Source organism: Cyclopterus lumpus, chromosome 9, assembly GCF_009769545.1.
Source record: "Cyclopterus lumpus isolate fCycLum1 chromosome 9, fCycLum1.pri, whole genome shotgun sequence".
Lineage (NCBI taxonomy): Eukaryota > Metazoa > Chordata > Actinopteri > Perciformes > Cyclopteridae > Cyclopterus > Cyclopterus lumpus.
The window spans coordinates 27,632,347-27,650,825 of NC_046974.1; the positions used below are offsets into that span (position 1 = coordinate 27,632,347).

Genomic DNA, 18,479 nt, shown 5'->3' on the forward strand with positions numbered 1-18,479 from the left:
AGCATGGGCCCTGGGCAAACTGGGGGTTTGAAAGTGATTCATTTATAAGAGAAAGGTTTCACAATAAAGAATGAGTTCAAACTAATTAATTAGAAGTACATCTCACATAGTAACCACTAGCTAACGAAAACTATCAGTTGTTTACAAGCTGTACTTTGCTTTTGGCTTCCATCTGTGGGTTAACTGAGATATCATCACAATATGAAATATATTCACTCTGATAAGTGAATCAAAACTAACATGTAAGCATGTACTCCTTTGGCTCAGGGAGTGCAGTAGTGTTAGCAGCTCTGGTGGGAGAGGCAGAATGCACTGTGCATGTAATAATAATAATAATAAATGTAATTTATATAGCGCTTTTCGTGATACTCAAAGACACTTTACATAACATATTTATAACATCCTAAAAGCAAAAAAAATATAAGAATAACTACTACTACTTTAAAAATGTAGATGTTCCTATTTATTAAAATGTTTCTTAATGCTTAATAAACATGCCATAAGACCCATTACACACACATATATATATACATACATACACATACACACACACATATACATATATATAATGGGAGAGTAAAAGAATAAAAAAATAAATGTAAGACGTAAGAATTGCAATAAGAATAAACACAAAAAAAGCACAAGCAGAATTGTTTATGTAGTAAAAACGTAAGCAGAGACGTGTGTCCTACCTTCCTCGCCAGCAGACCTTTCCTCCTCATGCCACAAGCCTCCAGCTGAAGACGTCCTCGCACGGCCAGCTCGATCAGCATGCACCCTCGCAACCCCGACGAAATGCAGTCGTTCCAGAACGAGGTGTAGCCCTACGTCACGGAAACATGCGTTAGAATCCCGGTTTGTTAGCAGATTACAACGCAATTACAGCGGTCCAAATAGACGCTGATAAACCAGTGAGTGGACATGCTATACGGTACAGCACACCTGTAAAGTTCAGTCAAACAACTGGTAAGAGGCCCCAGGGGAAGACACGCTGGAGGGAATGAATGAATAAATAAATAAATATTTATATCTATCTCTGGCCTGAAAATGCCTCAGGGTTCCCCAGGAAGAGCTCAGATGAAGCACTTTTTGGAATAAGAAGTATGGCACCATATCTGACATTACTTGGTTTGTTTTTGACACTTATGTGAACCTTTGTATGCTGCCGTCTTACGGGACTGAGATTGTGAATCTCAAAAGGGAAATGTCCATTAAATTTTTTTTTTTTTAAAAAGGTTGAATACCTACAAAATAAAACCAGCTGGCATAACATTTTGACAACATCACCTTTGTATGCGTGTGTTCCCGTAAGGCGTCCAGACTACATACCGAACATTAAATGGAAACAGACCAGTACAGGTTAGACGGCAAGTCATGGCCGTTTGCAAAGGGCCATGACACAATTAACAATGCTTTGTACTCAAATCTGGAAGCAATGCCCCAGGACCAGTGAAGCTATGTCTGGCTTGAGTTCAAAAGAAAAAAGGTTTGTGACAGTTTTGACAGAAATGCATGCAAATAAAACAAAGACGACATCTGTAAAGTAACATCTGATGCAGCAAAACTAAAACCTGAGCGTGCCACAGGTTTGTCCTCTGTCTCGTACACATTGCACCACCGTTGTGACCGCGCTTTGCTGTGCAAGCAGTGAAATAAACTTTAAATGCAAGGCACTCGAAGCTCTTATAGATAAGTTTGTGGTTGAAGAAGGGGGCTCGGTGTAGAATGCACAGATGCTGATTCAGTATACTTAGGTGCGTATTGTTATGATGTGCAGCTGGAACGTCAAGAAAATAACTAATCTTCCTCGACCTGCAATTAGCAGGTCAAACCTGTTGGTTTTCAGTGTGTAATTGTCTCCATGACGCCACTTGTTGTGTTGTTATTGTGCAGGTGTGTGGAAAAGGAAATCAATAAGCCACCTGTTGAAACTTCCAGACACATATTTGTAGGCAGCACACCCAGCACTATCACACCGTGGTTAATAAACACAAACATCACCATTCAAATGACAATGGAAATAAATACCTGAGAGCACTAGTGATAATTCACTCTTCTGTAATAGGATGTGCTAGTTGGTACTGTAAGAGAGAGTGTGTGTGTGTGTGTGTGTGTGTGTGTGTGTGTGTGTGTGTGTGTGTGTGTGTGTGTGCGTCTGTTTAGCAGTTTAAACCAGTGATACAGTCACATTGCAGACCGACCCTGTAGCAGCAGATTAATACCTGTGCGACATTCCCGTAAAAGATGTATACACCGACAGATCATTAACCCATCCGTGTGAAGCCCAGTGCTCACCGTCGACCGTGTTTCGGTGTGCAGTGGTAAGCTAACGCTAGCGTTAGGGTAAGCTAACGCTAGCGTTAGCTTACCCTAACGCTAGCGTTAGCGTGCCAACGGGAGAACATCCGTCCCGAGTAAAACAGCTGCGGTCACACGACAACATCCAATTCACGGTCCGCTCGCTGCAATAACAGGTTACGTGTCGTGTCTCGAAGTAACCGCGTTGCACCAAAAACACAAGAACCGACAAGGGCCCAGTATTGTTGTTAGCTAGCGGTGTAGCGAGCGATGATGCTATCGTTCGCTACAGTGGGTTGGGGGGAGACACAGCGCGCGTCCCCCGTCGTCTAAAGCGGACATGTACCTACGTTCTCACGGCGAGCGTGTGAACCAGAACAACATTACCTCTCGGTCCTTCAGGCCCAGCAGCAGCACCTCTTCCATCAAGGTGAGGCGCGTTTCTTTAGAGTCCCCGGTGTCGTCGTCGTCCAGCTCGTCTCCCCGCCGGGGCTCTTGGTCCTCCTCGCCGGGCAAACGGTCTTTGTCGGCGGCGCTGCGCGAGGCTTCGGTCCGCCTCTGCACGAGGCCCGAGCTCCGCTGGACCAAGGAAGTCATGTCTGGGCCCGGGGAACTTAGCGGAGCAACGGCGAAAAACAACGCGCCCGAGATGCTGGACTCGATTACTCGTTGTCCACCATAGAGCAGCGAGCGCGAGTGTTTCTGCGGATTGCCGGTCGCGGCCCGAGCACCCTGGTCACCCGGAGAGCCGCTTCCCCTTGCTCGACTCCGTCAGCAGCAGTATAACGTCTATCTAATATGGCGCCGTGTGGCGATGTGCTACCGGACTTATCCAGCAGGTCGAGGCCGAGACAACCGAGCACGAGCAGAGATGGCACGAGTGACTTTCAATTCAATTCAGTTTATTTTGTATAGCCCAATATCACAAATTACAAACTCCCCTCAGAGGGCTTTACAATCTGTACACATACGACATCCCTGACCTTTGACCTCACATCGGATCAGGAAAAACTCCCCAAAAATAACCTTTGACAGGGTAAAAAGGGAAGAAACCTTCAAGAGAGCAACAGAGGAGGATCCCTCTCCCCGGATGGACAGATGAATAGATGTCATGTGACCAGATGAACAGAGTTACAGAGTTGCAATGCAGTCTGTCTCTATCACTCTTAAATTTGTATTTAATTCAATACTTAAAACGGGATGATATTATGTCCATCCATCCATCCATTTTCAATACCGCTTATCCTCATTAGGGTCGCTGGAGCCTATCCCAGCTGACATAGGGCGAAGGCAGGGGACACCCTGGACAGGCCGCCAGTCCATCGAGGGCATGATATTATGTGTGAATCTGTATTTAAGAACACGTAAAAAAAGCAAAATATTGGGTTATGTTTATGGCTAAGGATTTTGATGGTAAGATGTAAATCTGTAAGTCTAATATTAAGAAGAAACAAACCGAACAGTCAGACATGTTAAAATATTGGTTTCTGTGTCAAGAGATTAAAATTCACTAAATATGGTAGACATGTAGGGTTTTAAACTATCTGCAATGTACATAGAGCAATTCATAAACCAACGTGTTTAAACCATATTCTGTGATGAGAAAGGAATTAAGTTGTTCACATTTTTTATTTTTATCCTAAAGCCCAAGCTTTGTCATTATTTTTTTTTTAAATCATCAGGAGCAGGCAATTTAAAAACAGGCCTATTATATTGTTATTTAGGTAATTATCTGAGAGAATCTGTCTTGAGATTTTGCCATGTGTCTTCAGAGATGCCCTGTAATGCAGTATTTAAAAAATGGAGCAGAAATGAGCTTCCTTGTACTATTTATTCCAGGGTGAGCTTACACTGGGGGGCATTTCTCCTGCACGGCATAGTGGTTCTGAAGGTTCAATGTTGTAATATAAGAATAAAAAGAATCAGCATCACACATTCTTGTGAAACATTGTATTTATAATTGTAGCTGCTCCTGCAGCATGTTCCAGTCCTCTTTATTTGGATACCTTGCTTTGGACAGAAGCATCTGCCAGATGAATAAATGCACATGTTGCTGAATAAACACATTTCATGAATATGACAATGTATGAATGGACCTCCAATCCATGAAACAGAAGGAGGTAGAGAGGAGGGGGCGGGGCATCAGCAGGGCCAATGGGAGGCCGGCTCACCAGCATCAGACACCTCCAGGTCCAATGGACCCTATGAGACGTGAAGTCACAACGACTCCGGGGAGGAAGCAGAGTTAATAAGGTGCAATGGAGAGATGTAAATTCATCCATATCTGCATTATTATTATTACTATTAATAATATCATCTCTGCCTTGTTTATATTGTTTTTGTAATTATTATTATTAATAATGACAGCATCTCTCCACCTCGTTTATATTGTTATTGCTTTTACCTTTTCGTTTTTTACCATGTAAAGTGTCTTTGAGTATCGTTTAAAGCATTATACAAATACAATGTATCATTAGTAATAGTATTATTATTATAATAATGATAACAATAGTGTACTAATAATAATAAATATAATTATAGTAATTATAATAATGATTATATAATAATAATCTCTTTGCCTCGTTTATATTGTTATTTAGTTTCTGTTTTGACCATGTAAAGTGTACCTTTTAAAGCACTATATAAATGTATTATTATTAAGATGATATATAGTCATAATATTCTTCATAAATATAATTATTGTAATTATAATAATGATATTATTGATAGTAGTATTAATCATATTAAAATGTTCAAAGTGATTGGTGTCTTGCTCAGTAATGGTCGCCCCTCTCACAGCGGCTGTTGACGCCGGAGTCCCTGTGGCTTCACCCCGGTCCCACCAGGCCACGCCACCTCGCCGTCCACACGCACGAGGCGTGCGGGAGGAAGTGGTGCCCCGGGAGGGCGGAGTTCAGGGCCAAACTGCCCCTGACATTTAGACTCCGCCCCCCGCCCCTCCGCCTGCAGCTGAGAGCAGGGCGGCCGAATGAAAGCTCCCCAGCTCCCCGAAGCGTATCATCCTTACCTGGGCTCAGAGAACCGCAGCGCGCCGAAGAACACCGACGTATTGTTTCGTGCGTGCGCCGCGTCCGGTGCACAGGATGTCTGTTGCATGGAGTTTACAATTCTGAAGACACTTTTTTTCTTTTCTATCTTTTCCGCCAAAGCTCTCTTCGCTACTTTATCCTCGCTCCGGATTTAAGCCGCTAAGAGGCATTGGACTCCCCGTGGACGCGAGGCGCCCTCGGTTCGGCGTGTTCTGGCCGTTTCTCGCACCTGGAAACATGGAAGAAGCTTCTGGTGTTTGGAGCTGGGAGCCCTCGAAGTGCATGGCCATGTAGCCCCAAAGGTACGCTTCTCTCGCGCTGTATTTGAATGCCTGTTGCGCTGCATTGTGACGCAGTCTGCCCGCTTTGGAGATGTGCTGGCGGCTGAGCGCGCAGCTTAAGTTACGGTTCTCCAGAGCGTGCTTTCCCCGGGGACGGAGCCGGGAGTTCCGTCCAGCTCCAGTCGGCTGTGTCGTCCGTGAGCAAACGGTATGAAACCCGTCACGTCCGACTGTAACACAGCCAGGGACCACCGCAGACGATGCCTCTGAACGTACCATGTTCGAAACCGTGCTCTACAACAGTACCTCTCTTCATTGTAACGGTGTGAGTGTCTTGGTGTTTAGACTTCCACATTGTATCAGTTAGTTTTATTCTCAGATCCAGTCGCACGTACAGACACCAGACCTTCCAGTTTAATTCCTGTCTGTATTCTGTACAGTGTCAGATGGGTTTATACAACATTGTATTCCTAAATATAGAGTAGATTTTTTTTGTTTATGTTTCTTGATCGTATTTTCTAGTTAATTATATTTAGTGATACAAAGAGATATCAATAATTCCCGATATAAAAAAGGTGACTCTCATATGTCAACAAAATGAAACCCTTTGAACTTAGCTTTATCCAATGTTCAGATTGCAAATAAGCACACATTTGATAAGACAATGCTTCATTTGCATAATTCCTTTTATTAGAAACGTATGTAAGCAATCAACTGGGTAATTGTCCTGGTGACATCTATCAGTTCATTTAGTATTGTTTACTCTACCTGTAGTCTCTCCCCTTACAGATACAAAACTCTTCTCCAGACTTAGTTTTCGGTCATCATCCAGATCGGGGAGGCGACTTGCTTTGAGACCAGTAACTGCTGCATTCCTGCAGCCGAGGAAATCTCCGCTCTCTGCGACTTCATTCAGTGTTTTCCCCGAGCTCTTTTGGCTGCGGCTTCCCCATGACTTCACTATGAAATAATGTGAAATCGCTTTCACATCCAGAGGCTGCCATCCAGGCTGCACTGATCATTCCCAGCCTGCCACCTTCAGGAACCAGGCAGAATGTAGTTCAACAGAAGTTCTGGATATACAGTATATATACATGTCTCTGTCAGCTTTTGGGTGAATCGTGGGCCCCAATAGGATATGAAAAAAAGAAATGTATGTATTTTGCATACTTATCTAACACTGTAGATTAAAAGGAACTCTGTCGCAACAGTCTACTTCCAGGGTCATAGTATCATAAGAGTATGATAATGGATCATTGTTCTTAGAGATGTTACGATTCCATTGTTTCCTTCCGAATACAGAATATGATACTTTAACTATTTCATCGGCAGATACAGAACACTGATTCGATACCATTGCAAATCAGTTTAAATCTGAATGGATGCTACATTCTGCCTGGTCGGTACTGTGTACGTGCAGCTTGAGAGGAAAGTGAGATGGTTCACTCCTGAGTTGATTCCATTGTCCAGTTCAGACTCAGCCAGAACTAATGCTGTCAGTAAACAATAACTAAAAAAGAAAAGATGAGCAAAATTAAGTTCGGCCCACCTTAAGCCCGAGCCAGAGTTGTTGTTAACTTCGGGGATAACCAGGCGGCAACCTCCGGTTCTGTTGAGCCAATGCGGAAGTCTCTTAAAACGTTCATCTTCTCTCCTGACCACCAGGGGGCGACTCCTCTGGTTGTGTAGACGTCTATGCTTCATGTGTTAAAGCTGCATTCTCTCTCCTGACCACCAGGGGGCGACTCCTCTGGTTGTATAGAAGTCTATGCTTCATGTGTTAAAGCTGCATTCTCTCTCCTGACCACCAGGGGGCGACTCCTCTGGTTGTGTAGACGTCTATGCTTCATGTGTTAAAGCTGCATTCTCTCTCCTGACCACCAGGGGGCGACTCCTCTGGTTGTATAGAAGTCTATGCTTCATGTGTTAAAGCTGCATTCTCTCTCCTGACCACCAGGGGGCGACTCCTCTGGTTGTATAGAAGTCTATGTTTCATGTGTTAAAGCTGCATTCTCTCTCCTGACCACCAGGGGGCGACTCCTCTGGTTGTATAGAAGTCTATGCTTCATGTGTTAAAGCTGCATTCTCTCTCCTGACCACCAGGGGGCGACTCCTCTGGTTGTATAGAAGTCTATGCTTCATGTGTTAAAGCTGCATTCTCTCTCCTGACCACCAGGGGGCGACTCCTCTGGTTGTATAGAAGTCTATATAAATGACTACTTCTCTTGATGTATTCCCTCAGTAAACATTAGTTTTTGGTCTCAATCTGTAGTTTCAAGTCTTCTTCAATACAGCGTGATGTTCATTTAGTAAATGATGGTCATTCAGAGTCAAACAGACCATAAAGCAGGGTATGCTTTAGGGCGGGGCTACTGTGATTGACAGGTCACTGCCCCTACTAGAGACGTATACTGGGTCTCTACATCACTCGTCCGCATTCCAAATGTGGTAACTTCTCTTCATTGGTGGCGGAAAGAAAGTAACTTGATGACGAATGAATACAATCTGGTTATTTACTTTCTTGGTATGAAATGAACATTATCTTCTGCATCCACAGGACACTGGTTGCTTCTAGTTTACTGTCACCACGCAAGTACACGGTGCTATAAGGGCTGTCATGTCTGTTTCTCATAATCATGAGTGCATCGCCCACTCCTCTTGAAAGCAGATATGGATACCCCTTGACATTTATTTCATTTATAGGGGTATAATAAAATATCAACACGCATTAGCCCGTTATTATCTTTTGTGATAGTGTATGGATTCTCAAGAACAGTGCCAATAGTTGTGACAAACAGTGGCTCAGATTGCAACAAAAAGAAAGTGCCGGGTTTAAAAGTAAATGAGGATGCCACTCTAAGCTTAGATTGTATGCATACAGAGGTGTGAAACTATGACGGTTTCCTAAAAGCTGATTTTTTAAAAATTGCAACATATTGCCATGCTGACAGTACCAGGATATATTGAGTCGTAACCCCTCAATCTCCAGATTCTTGCCCGTACACAGAATGTGGAGGATCCTTTTAGAATAGGTATTTACCAGGGACCTGCATTTCCAATAGAGGTTATACATTTTGTAACCGTTGTACTCCTTCCAACCCACGTCTCTACGCGTTGGTTCCCCAGAGATTTGGTTCCTGGATGTGAAAACATCGGGACACACACATGGGTGGCTTAAGGTGAAACATTTGAGCGTGATTCAACTCCCGAGCCACACGACTCAAACTGATAAAAAGGTCAGGAGCAAAACAAGAGCGCCTGGAGTAAAATAAGGTAAACACCCGCAGATGCTAGTTTTGAAATGATACCCTTTGCCTGACACACACACACACACACACACACACACACACACACACACACACATCCAACTGCAAGATGGGCACTACAGTGGTGATATTTACACAAACACAGCAGGTGAAAACCCCCCACCCCAGTACAAGACCAGAATCAGCCTGCTCTGCTCCCTCTGCACACAGCGCTCACATAAACTGCTGACGGCAGCTCACCGCGGCCTGAAACAATAAATATCTCTAATCCCTGGCATGTTCCAGCCGCAGAGCCCTGAATCCGTTTCACCCCCAAACAAACCACGTCCTATTGTACATGGTTGTATAACAATGCTATCACCTTTTTAAGGAAAAGAAAGGGAAATGCTGATAAACAGCAAATTAAACTAGCTTCAGCTTGACGTGGACTCTCTTGGCGGAAACTAGTCAGCTTTACCTCAGCTTGTTTGCCCTGCAGCGCTGGTTGGTGTGCTCTGCTTTCGTGGTGAGTTTTTCCTCTTTCACCTGACTTAAAGCTGTTACCTTTTCCCAACAAGTACACATTCAGAGTGTTTTCTAATTAGTCCCTGAATGTGTCATTTTGAGTAATCCCATAAAGTGAATCACAGATCCTGATGCGCCTAGTCTTTACCCTGAAGGCTAATGTTACATTTAATAATTTGAATTTATTCTTACAATAGTGATAGTTTCTTTTTCAGAAAATTGTTCTTTGAGTCAGTCGGAGAGAGCGTTCTGTAAAGGGCAGGACATATGACATGTATTGGCTGCTCACCAACTCCTCACATTTACTTGGAATGAAATAACCAAACAATTATGTGCTAAAACTCTCAGATTTGGTGATTTAAACAGTAATCTTTTTCCCCACTGCATGGCAAATTTTGGTAATTACCACACTTATTTACTTGACATTTGGTAGAATATGGCGCAACATCATTGTGTTGAAGAGGTAGCTAGAGAGTATTTCAATACTGCTCAATTTTCTAACAAATCAAGATAAAAACATCAACTATATGGTGTAATGTATATATGAAGTGTTAAGGCCTCAAAGGAACCACATCTATGTTCCTGGTTATCAGCTGGACAGACTCTCCATCCTTCTGTTTTCCACTACTTATCCAGTGTGGGGTTACTGTGGCAGCAGGTTAAGTTGTCAAGAAAGAGTATGCCAGAAACATATTTAGTTTGTCCCAATATATAGTATGTCAAATGCAGTATGCCAAAAATACCACGATGCCCTACTGCATCCGGCCGCGTTTTGCAGGATGCGTTTAGCAAATGTCTGCGCAGCAGATATATGAGCAAGCGGTTGAATGTTTAAGGTAGAATGCTAAGATGAATTACTATGTCCCAATTGAATGCATAATGGACTAAAAGTCAAAAGAGAAAAGAGAAAATGTGCGATTTGAAACCTATGAGCTCTCCAGCAAGTTCTGGATCCACCCAGATTGACCTGCCCAAAGAAACGTGTAGGAGGAAGCACCCTGATCCGATGCCTGTACCACTTCAACAAGCGGCTCTACCCGAGCTCCTCCCATGTGTCTGAGCTCCTCACCCTATCTCTAATGTTGAGCCCGGCCACCCTATGTAGGAAAACTCTTTTTGGCTGCTTGAATCTGTGATCTCATTCTTGCGGTCACTACCCAAAGTGCATGACTACGGGTGAACGTTAGAACATAGACCAACTGGTAAATCCAAAGTCCCAGTGTGGGCTGAAGGTCGCAGTCTGATGGAGCCAACAGAACCAAATCATCTGCGAGAAGCAATTCCGAGGTCCTCAAACTGGACCGTCTACTCCCCCCAGCTGCGCGTTAAGACCTAGTTCTATGAAGAACTTTGTGTTCTGATAAAACTATTTGGTGTTCTTGTTTTAGCAGTGGTAGAATGGAATTGAGTACATTTAGGCTACTCAAGTACTGCACTTGAGTACAATATGGAGTTATGTATACTTTACTTGAGCATCTCCATTTTATGTAACTAGTCCACTACATGTCAATGGGAAATATTGTACTTTTAACTTTAAGACATTTATTTGACAATATTTAATTTATTATCTTGCAGATTCTAATACCTACTAATAACTTAGGATATTATTATTATTAAGTAGTATACCATTTTTTCGTAGTTTAAATTAGCTTCAATCTTAAGGCCAAAGCCGTGAGCCACTTTCCAAACTAGAACCGGTCGCTCCTGACGAACTACGCAAGGCGAGCCAGCCCACCAAAAGGTTTTTGGTTCATTGTGAAAATTTGGCAGGACTAAATAGACTTGGGCGGGCCGCCACAGTCTAGGTAATTATCTGTAAACACTGAATCCTATCCAATACCCAGTGAAAACGTGTTTGAATTCTTGCAGAGAATGCGGACACAGCTCTTACTCCGGCTATACACGGAACAGATTGCCGGTACCTCATACTCTGTAATCCTCCCTGGCCAGAGAGACACCGTCAGCCTTCTCCAAGTGCACATAACACTCCCATGACCCCTCTAATGATCCTGCAAGGGTAAAGAGCTAGTCCAGTACCCCTCCAAGATCTGAGGTTTGACAATTGGTCAGAGCCTCCTTACCAGCACCCTTGCTAAAGCTTTCCCAGGGAAGCTGAGCTGTGGATGCATAGGAGTTTATGTCATTTCAGCAAACCCTCTTTTTTTTTAAATGGGAATTGCCACCAATGGCTGCCATTCCACAAGCACTGTCACTGACTTCAAGGAGACGCTGAAGAGTTGTCAGCCAAAACGATGTCCTTCAGCATCTCAGCGTGAATCTCATCCCCACATGGCGCCTTGCTGCCGAGCAGCTTCTGAACCCTTTGTCAGGAATATGGGTCCACAGAGTATGTGTTGGTTGAGTTTCATCCCCAGTCCGGGTCAGCAATTCTCCTCCCCTGATGTACACACCCTGAGCCAAACCCTGCATTCTCTTCCTGAATTGTCTTCCGGTTTGCCAGAACTTCCTTGTGGTCTACCGAAAGTCCTTCTCCATATGCTCTCCCGAACACCATCCACTCTGGTTTTTGCTCGGGAGACCCTACCTGGAGCTCCCCCCCCCCCCCCCCAACAACACAGCTCTAAGGGATGCACAAACTCCTCCACCACGATATGGTGACATTTCTTTGGAAGAGTGGACAGAATAACAACAACCAGCTCTGGAAACAAAGACCTGGAAAAATCTATAATTCATAGCAATAATTACAGTTGAAAACTATCTTTACTGGAAATTAGTTGTTTTGTGTGAAAGACTATCCTGTTATATTGGGTTTTTTAAAAAGTGACTGATTAAAGTGTCACCATTTATGTGATCCACTGTGGATCACATAAATGGTGTTCCTCCTTTATTCTGTAACAATGTGACATTCGGGATGTACTGAAAGGGGGCTTTTTGTAATCCTTGGCCATATGGCGATTTGGGTGAGAGCAGGGTGGAGGGGGAGGGGAGGGGAGGGGAGGGGCGAGACATTTAGGTCAGCCTGAAACGCAGAACAATAAGTAGGGAACTAATCCTTGTTGTCAAACTGTAAACTGGAGACATTTGTTTATCCAAGAGTGACGTGTGCACACCTTGAGAAACAGGTGAGTCCACGGATGGTTGTCTGGGCATTAATGACTATAAATAGGTGTAGCATCGAATTTAGGGAGTACATTTTACAGTTGAAGGCATTCCATAAGTATGAGGGACAAGTCCGATGCACTATGGCGAGCGCAAATGAAACAGAGCTGGAAGACCTGCCTGCGTGTTCCTGGTCAGCTACAACAGCAACAGAGGTAGTTGTTGTTCTTCAATGTTTCTGACCACGAGTAACCACGACGTGGGAGTGTTTGTTTTCAGGGCCAAATGGAACCCTAACCCTAGGTGAACGCTGTTTTGGTTTACTTTGTCAAACTGAATTTAGGTATGGTAATGTCAGAAAAAGTACAGAATTCTTTTTCCAAAGTGAAACCAGTAACGCACAGTAAAGATCTTGCATTTAAATGTTTACCTCAAGAGTCAAGAAAGAGGGGGGAACCCTGGACAGGTCGCCAGACTAAGGCAGAGCTGACACACAGAGATAGACAACCATTCACGCCTACGGGCGAGTGTGACTCATCAGTTAACCTAAGCTGCATGTCTTTGGAGGAAGCCGGAGAACCCGGTGGCAACCACGGAGAGAACATGCAAACCGTTGCTGTGGGGCGACAGTGCTCCCCACCACACTACAATTAATTAAATACTTTTCATTCCAAAGGATCATAATACATCTACAACTAGTTGGTTGGGGGCCCAGTTTGCCGATCCAGTCTCAACCATTAGTCATCATAACATGCAATACATTTTCAGTCTAATAATACTAATAATGCTTCTAATCAGTTATTTATCAAATATATCATATACACATCAGAGGCATAAAAGCCCCACCCCTCCCCCTCCCTGGTCTGGACCAAGTGAACCTAACTGCGGGTGTGAAAGCACCCTTAATCGCCCCCCAGGTGTGAATGTGAGCGTCCTGGGCATAGCCCGCCTCTCCTCTCAATGTCAGCTGGGCCTGGGGCCAGCCCCCCACAGAGAATGGGTGGATGAAAGGAAAACACTGTACCAGAGGGTGAGATGAGACGGTGGACGAGTCCTGCTGTAAACCCGTATCAATATAGACCGTAGGCCTTCGATTCTGGGACAAGTGTCGGGCAGCGGGCCAGGGATTAGGTGGGGAGGGGGAAGGGCTCCATTTAGAGAGATTTAGGTCGTTACTGGAAATGTTAATACTGTTGTTGTTTAACTGATGCGTGTCCACAGTTGAACTGATTCTGCCTCTGTCTGCTGGCTCTGTCTGAAGATTACAATCGAAAGCCTTTATGAAAAGGCCTTTACGCACTCAATGGGATTTCAAGTCCTAGCAATTTGAGACACTTTCATTCTCTACCTAGCCACATTTTGCATCTCTGAATGCCTCATCTTGGTTTTCCCAGACTTCATGTAAACCAGGCGCCGTTCTACTCCAGTCCAGAGAATGCACCTGATGACTGAGGTTCTTTTGGAGTTTTTCCTGATCCGATGTGAGGTCCCGGGACAGAGGCTGTTGTATGTGTACAGATTGTAAAGCCCACTGAGGCAGATTTTGATTTTGTGCTATACAAAATAAACAAATTGAATTGAATGCGTTTGGGTAACTGCTGAAAAGCTAACACAAACACATCTCGATCACTCTGCCCCCTTACACAGATTATGGCTTGGAAAATATAGAGAAAAATCTAATATTCAGATATTTTAGACCAAATACCTCAATATGGATATACTGTAGCAATTATACTGTAGGGTTGACCTTGCTTTTACTAAATATTTACACCATGGCCTTTTTGATAGATTCAGAAAGTTCCATCACAAAGCAGGAAAATGCTACACTGACGCCCTATCAGCATATTCTAAGACGATATCCAGTTCTATGACTGCTCTGTCATTCAGTTACGTTTTCTATGTGGCGAAGTCTTCCTGCTGGAGGGAGAGAGGTGGTTACATTCAGTGTAATTTGTAGTTACACACAACAGGAGCTTAAGTATGCCTCTAGCATTTACGATTTTTCAGTAGATTGCCTCTGATGCAGTGCTCTCGAATTACAATCCGTCCCTAATGTGTCTTGGTTGCATTTACACGTGGCTTCTTTGCCATCCGATAGCTGATCTAATGTGTCGATTCTGGGCTATTGTACATTAGCAGCCTCTGTGGACTTGATGCATTTCACTCAGGCAGCGTGTCTCTGCTCACGTGATGCCACGCAAGCATGCAGACGGAGTGAGCGCCAACAATTTATATGGACAGCATAATGTGATTTCCATAGTTCAGATGGAGTGATTTATATTTACATTAATTGTCCCAGAGGTTCCATTAATAAAAGTAAAAACATACGGACGTCATCCATTGGTTTGTTGACTGCCGTTTTCAAACCTTGAGTTCTGCGATTTGTCTGCCGCCATCTTGGATTCTGACGCCGCTATCTTGGCTTTTTGCAACCAATAAACAGAAGTTACCATATTTGGACTGTCGAGGGCTGAGATGTCGTATACGTCTCTGGTAGCGTCAGCTACCTGTCAAGCACAGTAGCCCCGCCCTAAAGCATCCCCTGCTTTATGGTCTGTTTGACTCTAAATTACCATAATGTACTAAATGAACATCACGCTGTATTGAAGAAGACTTGAAACTAGAGATTGAGACCAAAAACTAATGTTTACAATGTTTACTCAGGTAATTAATTGAGAAGTAGTCATTTTCTCATATACAATCAGACTTCGCCCCATGCTGGTCAGTAGAGAGACAGTGAGTTTAACACACTTCCGCATTGGCTTCCCTTTTCAGACCCAGAGGCTAACATACGTAAGACAGAAAATAGAACCATTAACAGACTATGTGCATAACATACAGCCGTTGGCTGATCTCCCAACCTTTAAGAACTCTACATGTTTATAGCTTAAGCCAGAAGCTTAATCTCTCGGACTTCTTCCCTTCAGTCATCTACTCTGCAACTGCAGTCTTCGCCTCCTGATAACACATTTTGAAAGCTTCGTCTCCCCGAGGTCCCACTCCCCCACCTCCTCGACTTCCCTGTAAACCCACACCTCCTATTCCAGATCGTGGTATAGCTCAGTCCAGAACTGGGCAGGCCCCGTATGCCTTCAGCTGGGAGTGTACAGGAATAGTAGAGGCAGATGGGACCACAAAGCCCAACAGTTTATTTGAAGCCTGAGCTCTGCATAGTCATTAAAGTGTGGTCTGGTGGTAGCCTGCGTTTCTGTCTATATCGGCCACAGATGTGGCTGCACTCAGCTCTCCGTCTGTAGTTGAGCGTGTAGATGAAGGGTCAACCCAGATTCCTCACTTCACAGAGAAGCCCTTCATTGTGTGAATGGGGCCCCCCGAAGGACTCTACAGGTGTTGTGTGTTTCAGGCCATTTACAACATTTATACAATCGCTGTCAGCCATTGACAAAGTATACCGGTAGAAGTTCAGTGTTTGTTTTTCTTTTATCATCCAGGCAGTTGTTGTTTCATTTATTTCAGCAGTGGAAAGTGGGCGAGACCAGACAACTTTTTGTTTTGGTGTATTTCTGGCTGTTGCATAATGGTAGAAATGGTTACATCTAGCATAAGTAAACCAGTTTTAAAAAGAACATGCACTCAAAAAGTGTTCAACCCCCTTCAGATACGGTGAAAGGTAACACCCATCTAGAATAATCAGTGGTAATGTTTTCAGAAAGCCAGCTAAGCCAAAAAAGAGCAAAAAGCGAGAGATGTTCTGCAGCAGGCTTTTCTCTCCACTTTTTAACAGATGTAAATTATAAGATATGCCATGTTAAAATTCTGGCTGACATTTATGATTGATTGGTTTAAAATGTCCTGGTGCTAGATTTATTTTACCGATTTATTTATTACAATTTCTACTATTTTTATGGTTTGTTTCATTCAGTCTTGCTGGAAATGATGCCATGAATGGAATAACACGCTATGGCCTCCGGGAAAGATTTCGGTCTGACAGCCAAGCTGTCTGTGACACTTTATTTACCTTTTTATCTTCTTAAAACATGTGACATTTGTGTTCTCTTTAGGAAATGGCCTGATGCTGCGGACGCCACAGCTGACATTAATCCGACATTTTCCACCCTGGCTCGTCTGGAAATCTCAGAGTAGAGTTTGCTAAGTTTCTCTGCCCAAGCCCCTCTTCTAAAGATGGATCTGTGGCTGTCGGTCCACACCGGTTCCGGTGCCTGCGCCGACTGTTGGAAGCCTCAGAGTGGCTGCTGGTGAGGGACCCCCTCCCCAACAGGCCCAGGATGCCAGGATGCCCATCACTCAGGACAACGCCCTGAGCATCCTTCCACTGCTGGAGAACTGGCGCGGGGCTCAGAGCGCGAGATCACAGCAGGACCACAACCTGAATCGAGACAATTCCAGCTGCAAGGTACTTCTACCAACAACAACAACAACAACACATCTCTTTATCTTAACAATCCTTGGGATTTTTGTCCTGTTTGATTTTGGACAATGGACTTTGTGCTTGGTCTGGAGTCTTTTATTGTGGGTACGTGAGCTTTGAACGTTTTCTTGGAACTATGTGCATAGTTTCGTTTGTTGTGTTGGCGAAGGACTTTCCAATTGTCTCCACAGACACCCAGTCAAGATTGTAATCAGTTAAGTTTAGTTTATTTGATTGGTTGAATACAAAATGAGGTGGAGCCCTGTGAAGACCCCTTTGGGCTTTTGGCCTCCCCTTGCACATTCTGTTATTTAGATTTTTTTTAAAGGAACTCTGTGTCACAACCAACAAATCTCGTTAAATCAAACATTTCTTGTTGTAAACATGAGAAGTCGGTATGTTGCAACAAGAAACTTCCCTATGGCGTTAAATAAGATAAATGACATGAATGAGCCTAGAGCAGTCATATAACATGGTGATGTACACATGATGTTTTCATGCATTATGGCATTTTGTTTGTGTGCCTAGGAATAATCACTCTGTGTGTACTTGGTATCGGTGATTGTCAGTATGGCTACAACTTTAGACTGTAGATACTAAGTGGATGTAGTCACCGTGATGTTCGAGTTACGTCATATTTTGGCTGTCGTCATCTTGTTTTTTGCAAGCAAAAGTTACAGAAGAGGGTGGAGCTATGTACAAGCGAACGCTAAATAAAAGTATATTTTTTGTTGTGCAAATTGCTACAATTAACTTTCTAGAACCCTGCTTTTTGGTCTTTTTGACTCTAAATGGAGCATCATTTACTAAATGAACATCATGCTGTATAGAGTCATTTTTATAGACTTCTATACAACCAGAGGAGTCTCCCCCTGGTGGTCAGTAGAGAGAATGCAGCTTTAACACATGAAGCATAGCCTTCTATACAACCAGAGGAGTCGCCCCCTGGTGGTCAGGAGAGATAATGCAGCTTTAACACATGAAGCATAGACTTCTATACAACCAGAGAAGTCGCCCCCTGGTGGTCATGAGAGAGAATGCAGCTTTAACACATGAAGCATAGACTTCTATACAACCAGAGGAGTCGCCCCCTGGTGTTCAGGAGAGAGAATGCAGCTTTAACACATGAAGCATATACTTCTATACAACCAGAGGAGTCGCCCCCTGGTGGTCAGTAGAGAGAATGCAGCTTTAACACATGAAGCATAGCCTTCTATACAACCAGAGGAGTCGCCCCCTGGTGGTCAGGAGAGATAATGCAGCTTTAACACATGAAGCATAGACTTCTATACAACCAGAGGAGTCGCCCCCTAGTGGTCAGGAGAGAGAAAATGCAGCTTTAACACATGAAGCATAGACTTCTATACAACCAGAGAAGTCGCCCCCTGGTGGTCATGAGAGATAATGCAGCTTTAACACATGAAGCATAGACTTCTATACAACCAGAGGAGTCGCCCCCTGGTGGTCAGGAGAGAGAGAATGCAGCTTTAACACATGAAGCATAGACTTCTATACAACCAGAGGAGTCGCCCCCTGGTGGTCAGTAGAGAGAATGCAGCTTTAACACATGAAGCATAGCCTTCTATACAACCAGAGGAGTCGCCCCCTGGTGGTCAGGAGAGAGAATGCA

At 43.8% G+C, this 18,479-nt stretch overlaps 2 protein-coding genes across 2 annotated transcripts in view; one reads left to right on the plus strand and one right to left on the minus strand.

The window, feature by feature from the left end:
* Positions 1 to 3,248, minus strand: part of golph3 (golgi phosphoprotein 3) — a 6,218-nt gene extending 2,970 nt beyond the window's left edge. The window contains exons 1-2 of the mRNA XM_034542354.1: positions 2,686 to 3,248; positions 693 to 824 (exon numbers count right to left, since the gene is read on the minus strand). Of these exons, the coding sequence (XP_034398245.1) occupies positions 693 to 824; positions 2,686 to 2,895 (342 nt within the window). The 5' untranslated portion in view covers positions 2,896 to 3,248. The remainder of the gene's footprint in view (positions 1 to 692; positions 825 to 2,685) is intronic.
* Positions 3,249 to 5,219: 1,971 nt separating this feature from the next.
* pdzd2 (PDZ domain containing 2) overlaps positions 5,220 to 18,479 on the plus strand; it is a 46,527-nt gene continuing 33,267 nt past the window's right edge. Inside the window, exons 1-2 of the mRNA XM_034542109.1 lie at positions 5,220 to 5,650; positions 16,482 to 16,834. Coding sequence (XP_034398000.1) covers positions 16,715 to 16,834 — 120 coding nt within the window. The 5' untranslated portion in view covers positions 5,220 to 5,650; positions 16,482 to 16,714. The remainder of the gene's footprint in view (positions 5,651 to 16,481; positions 16,835 to 18,479) is intronic.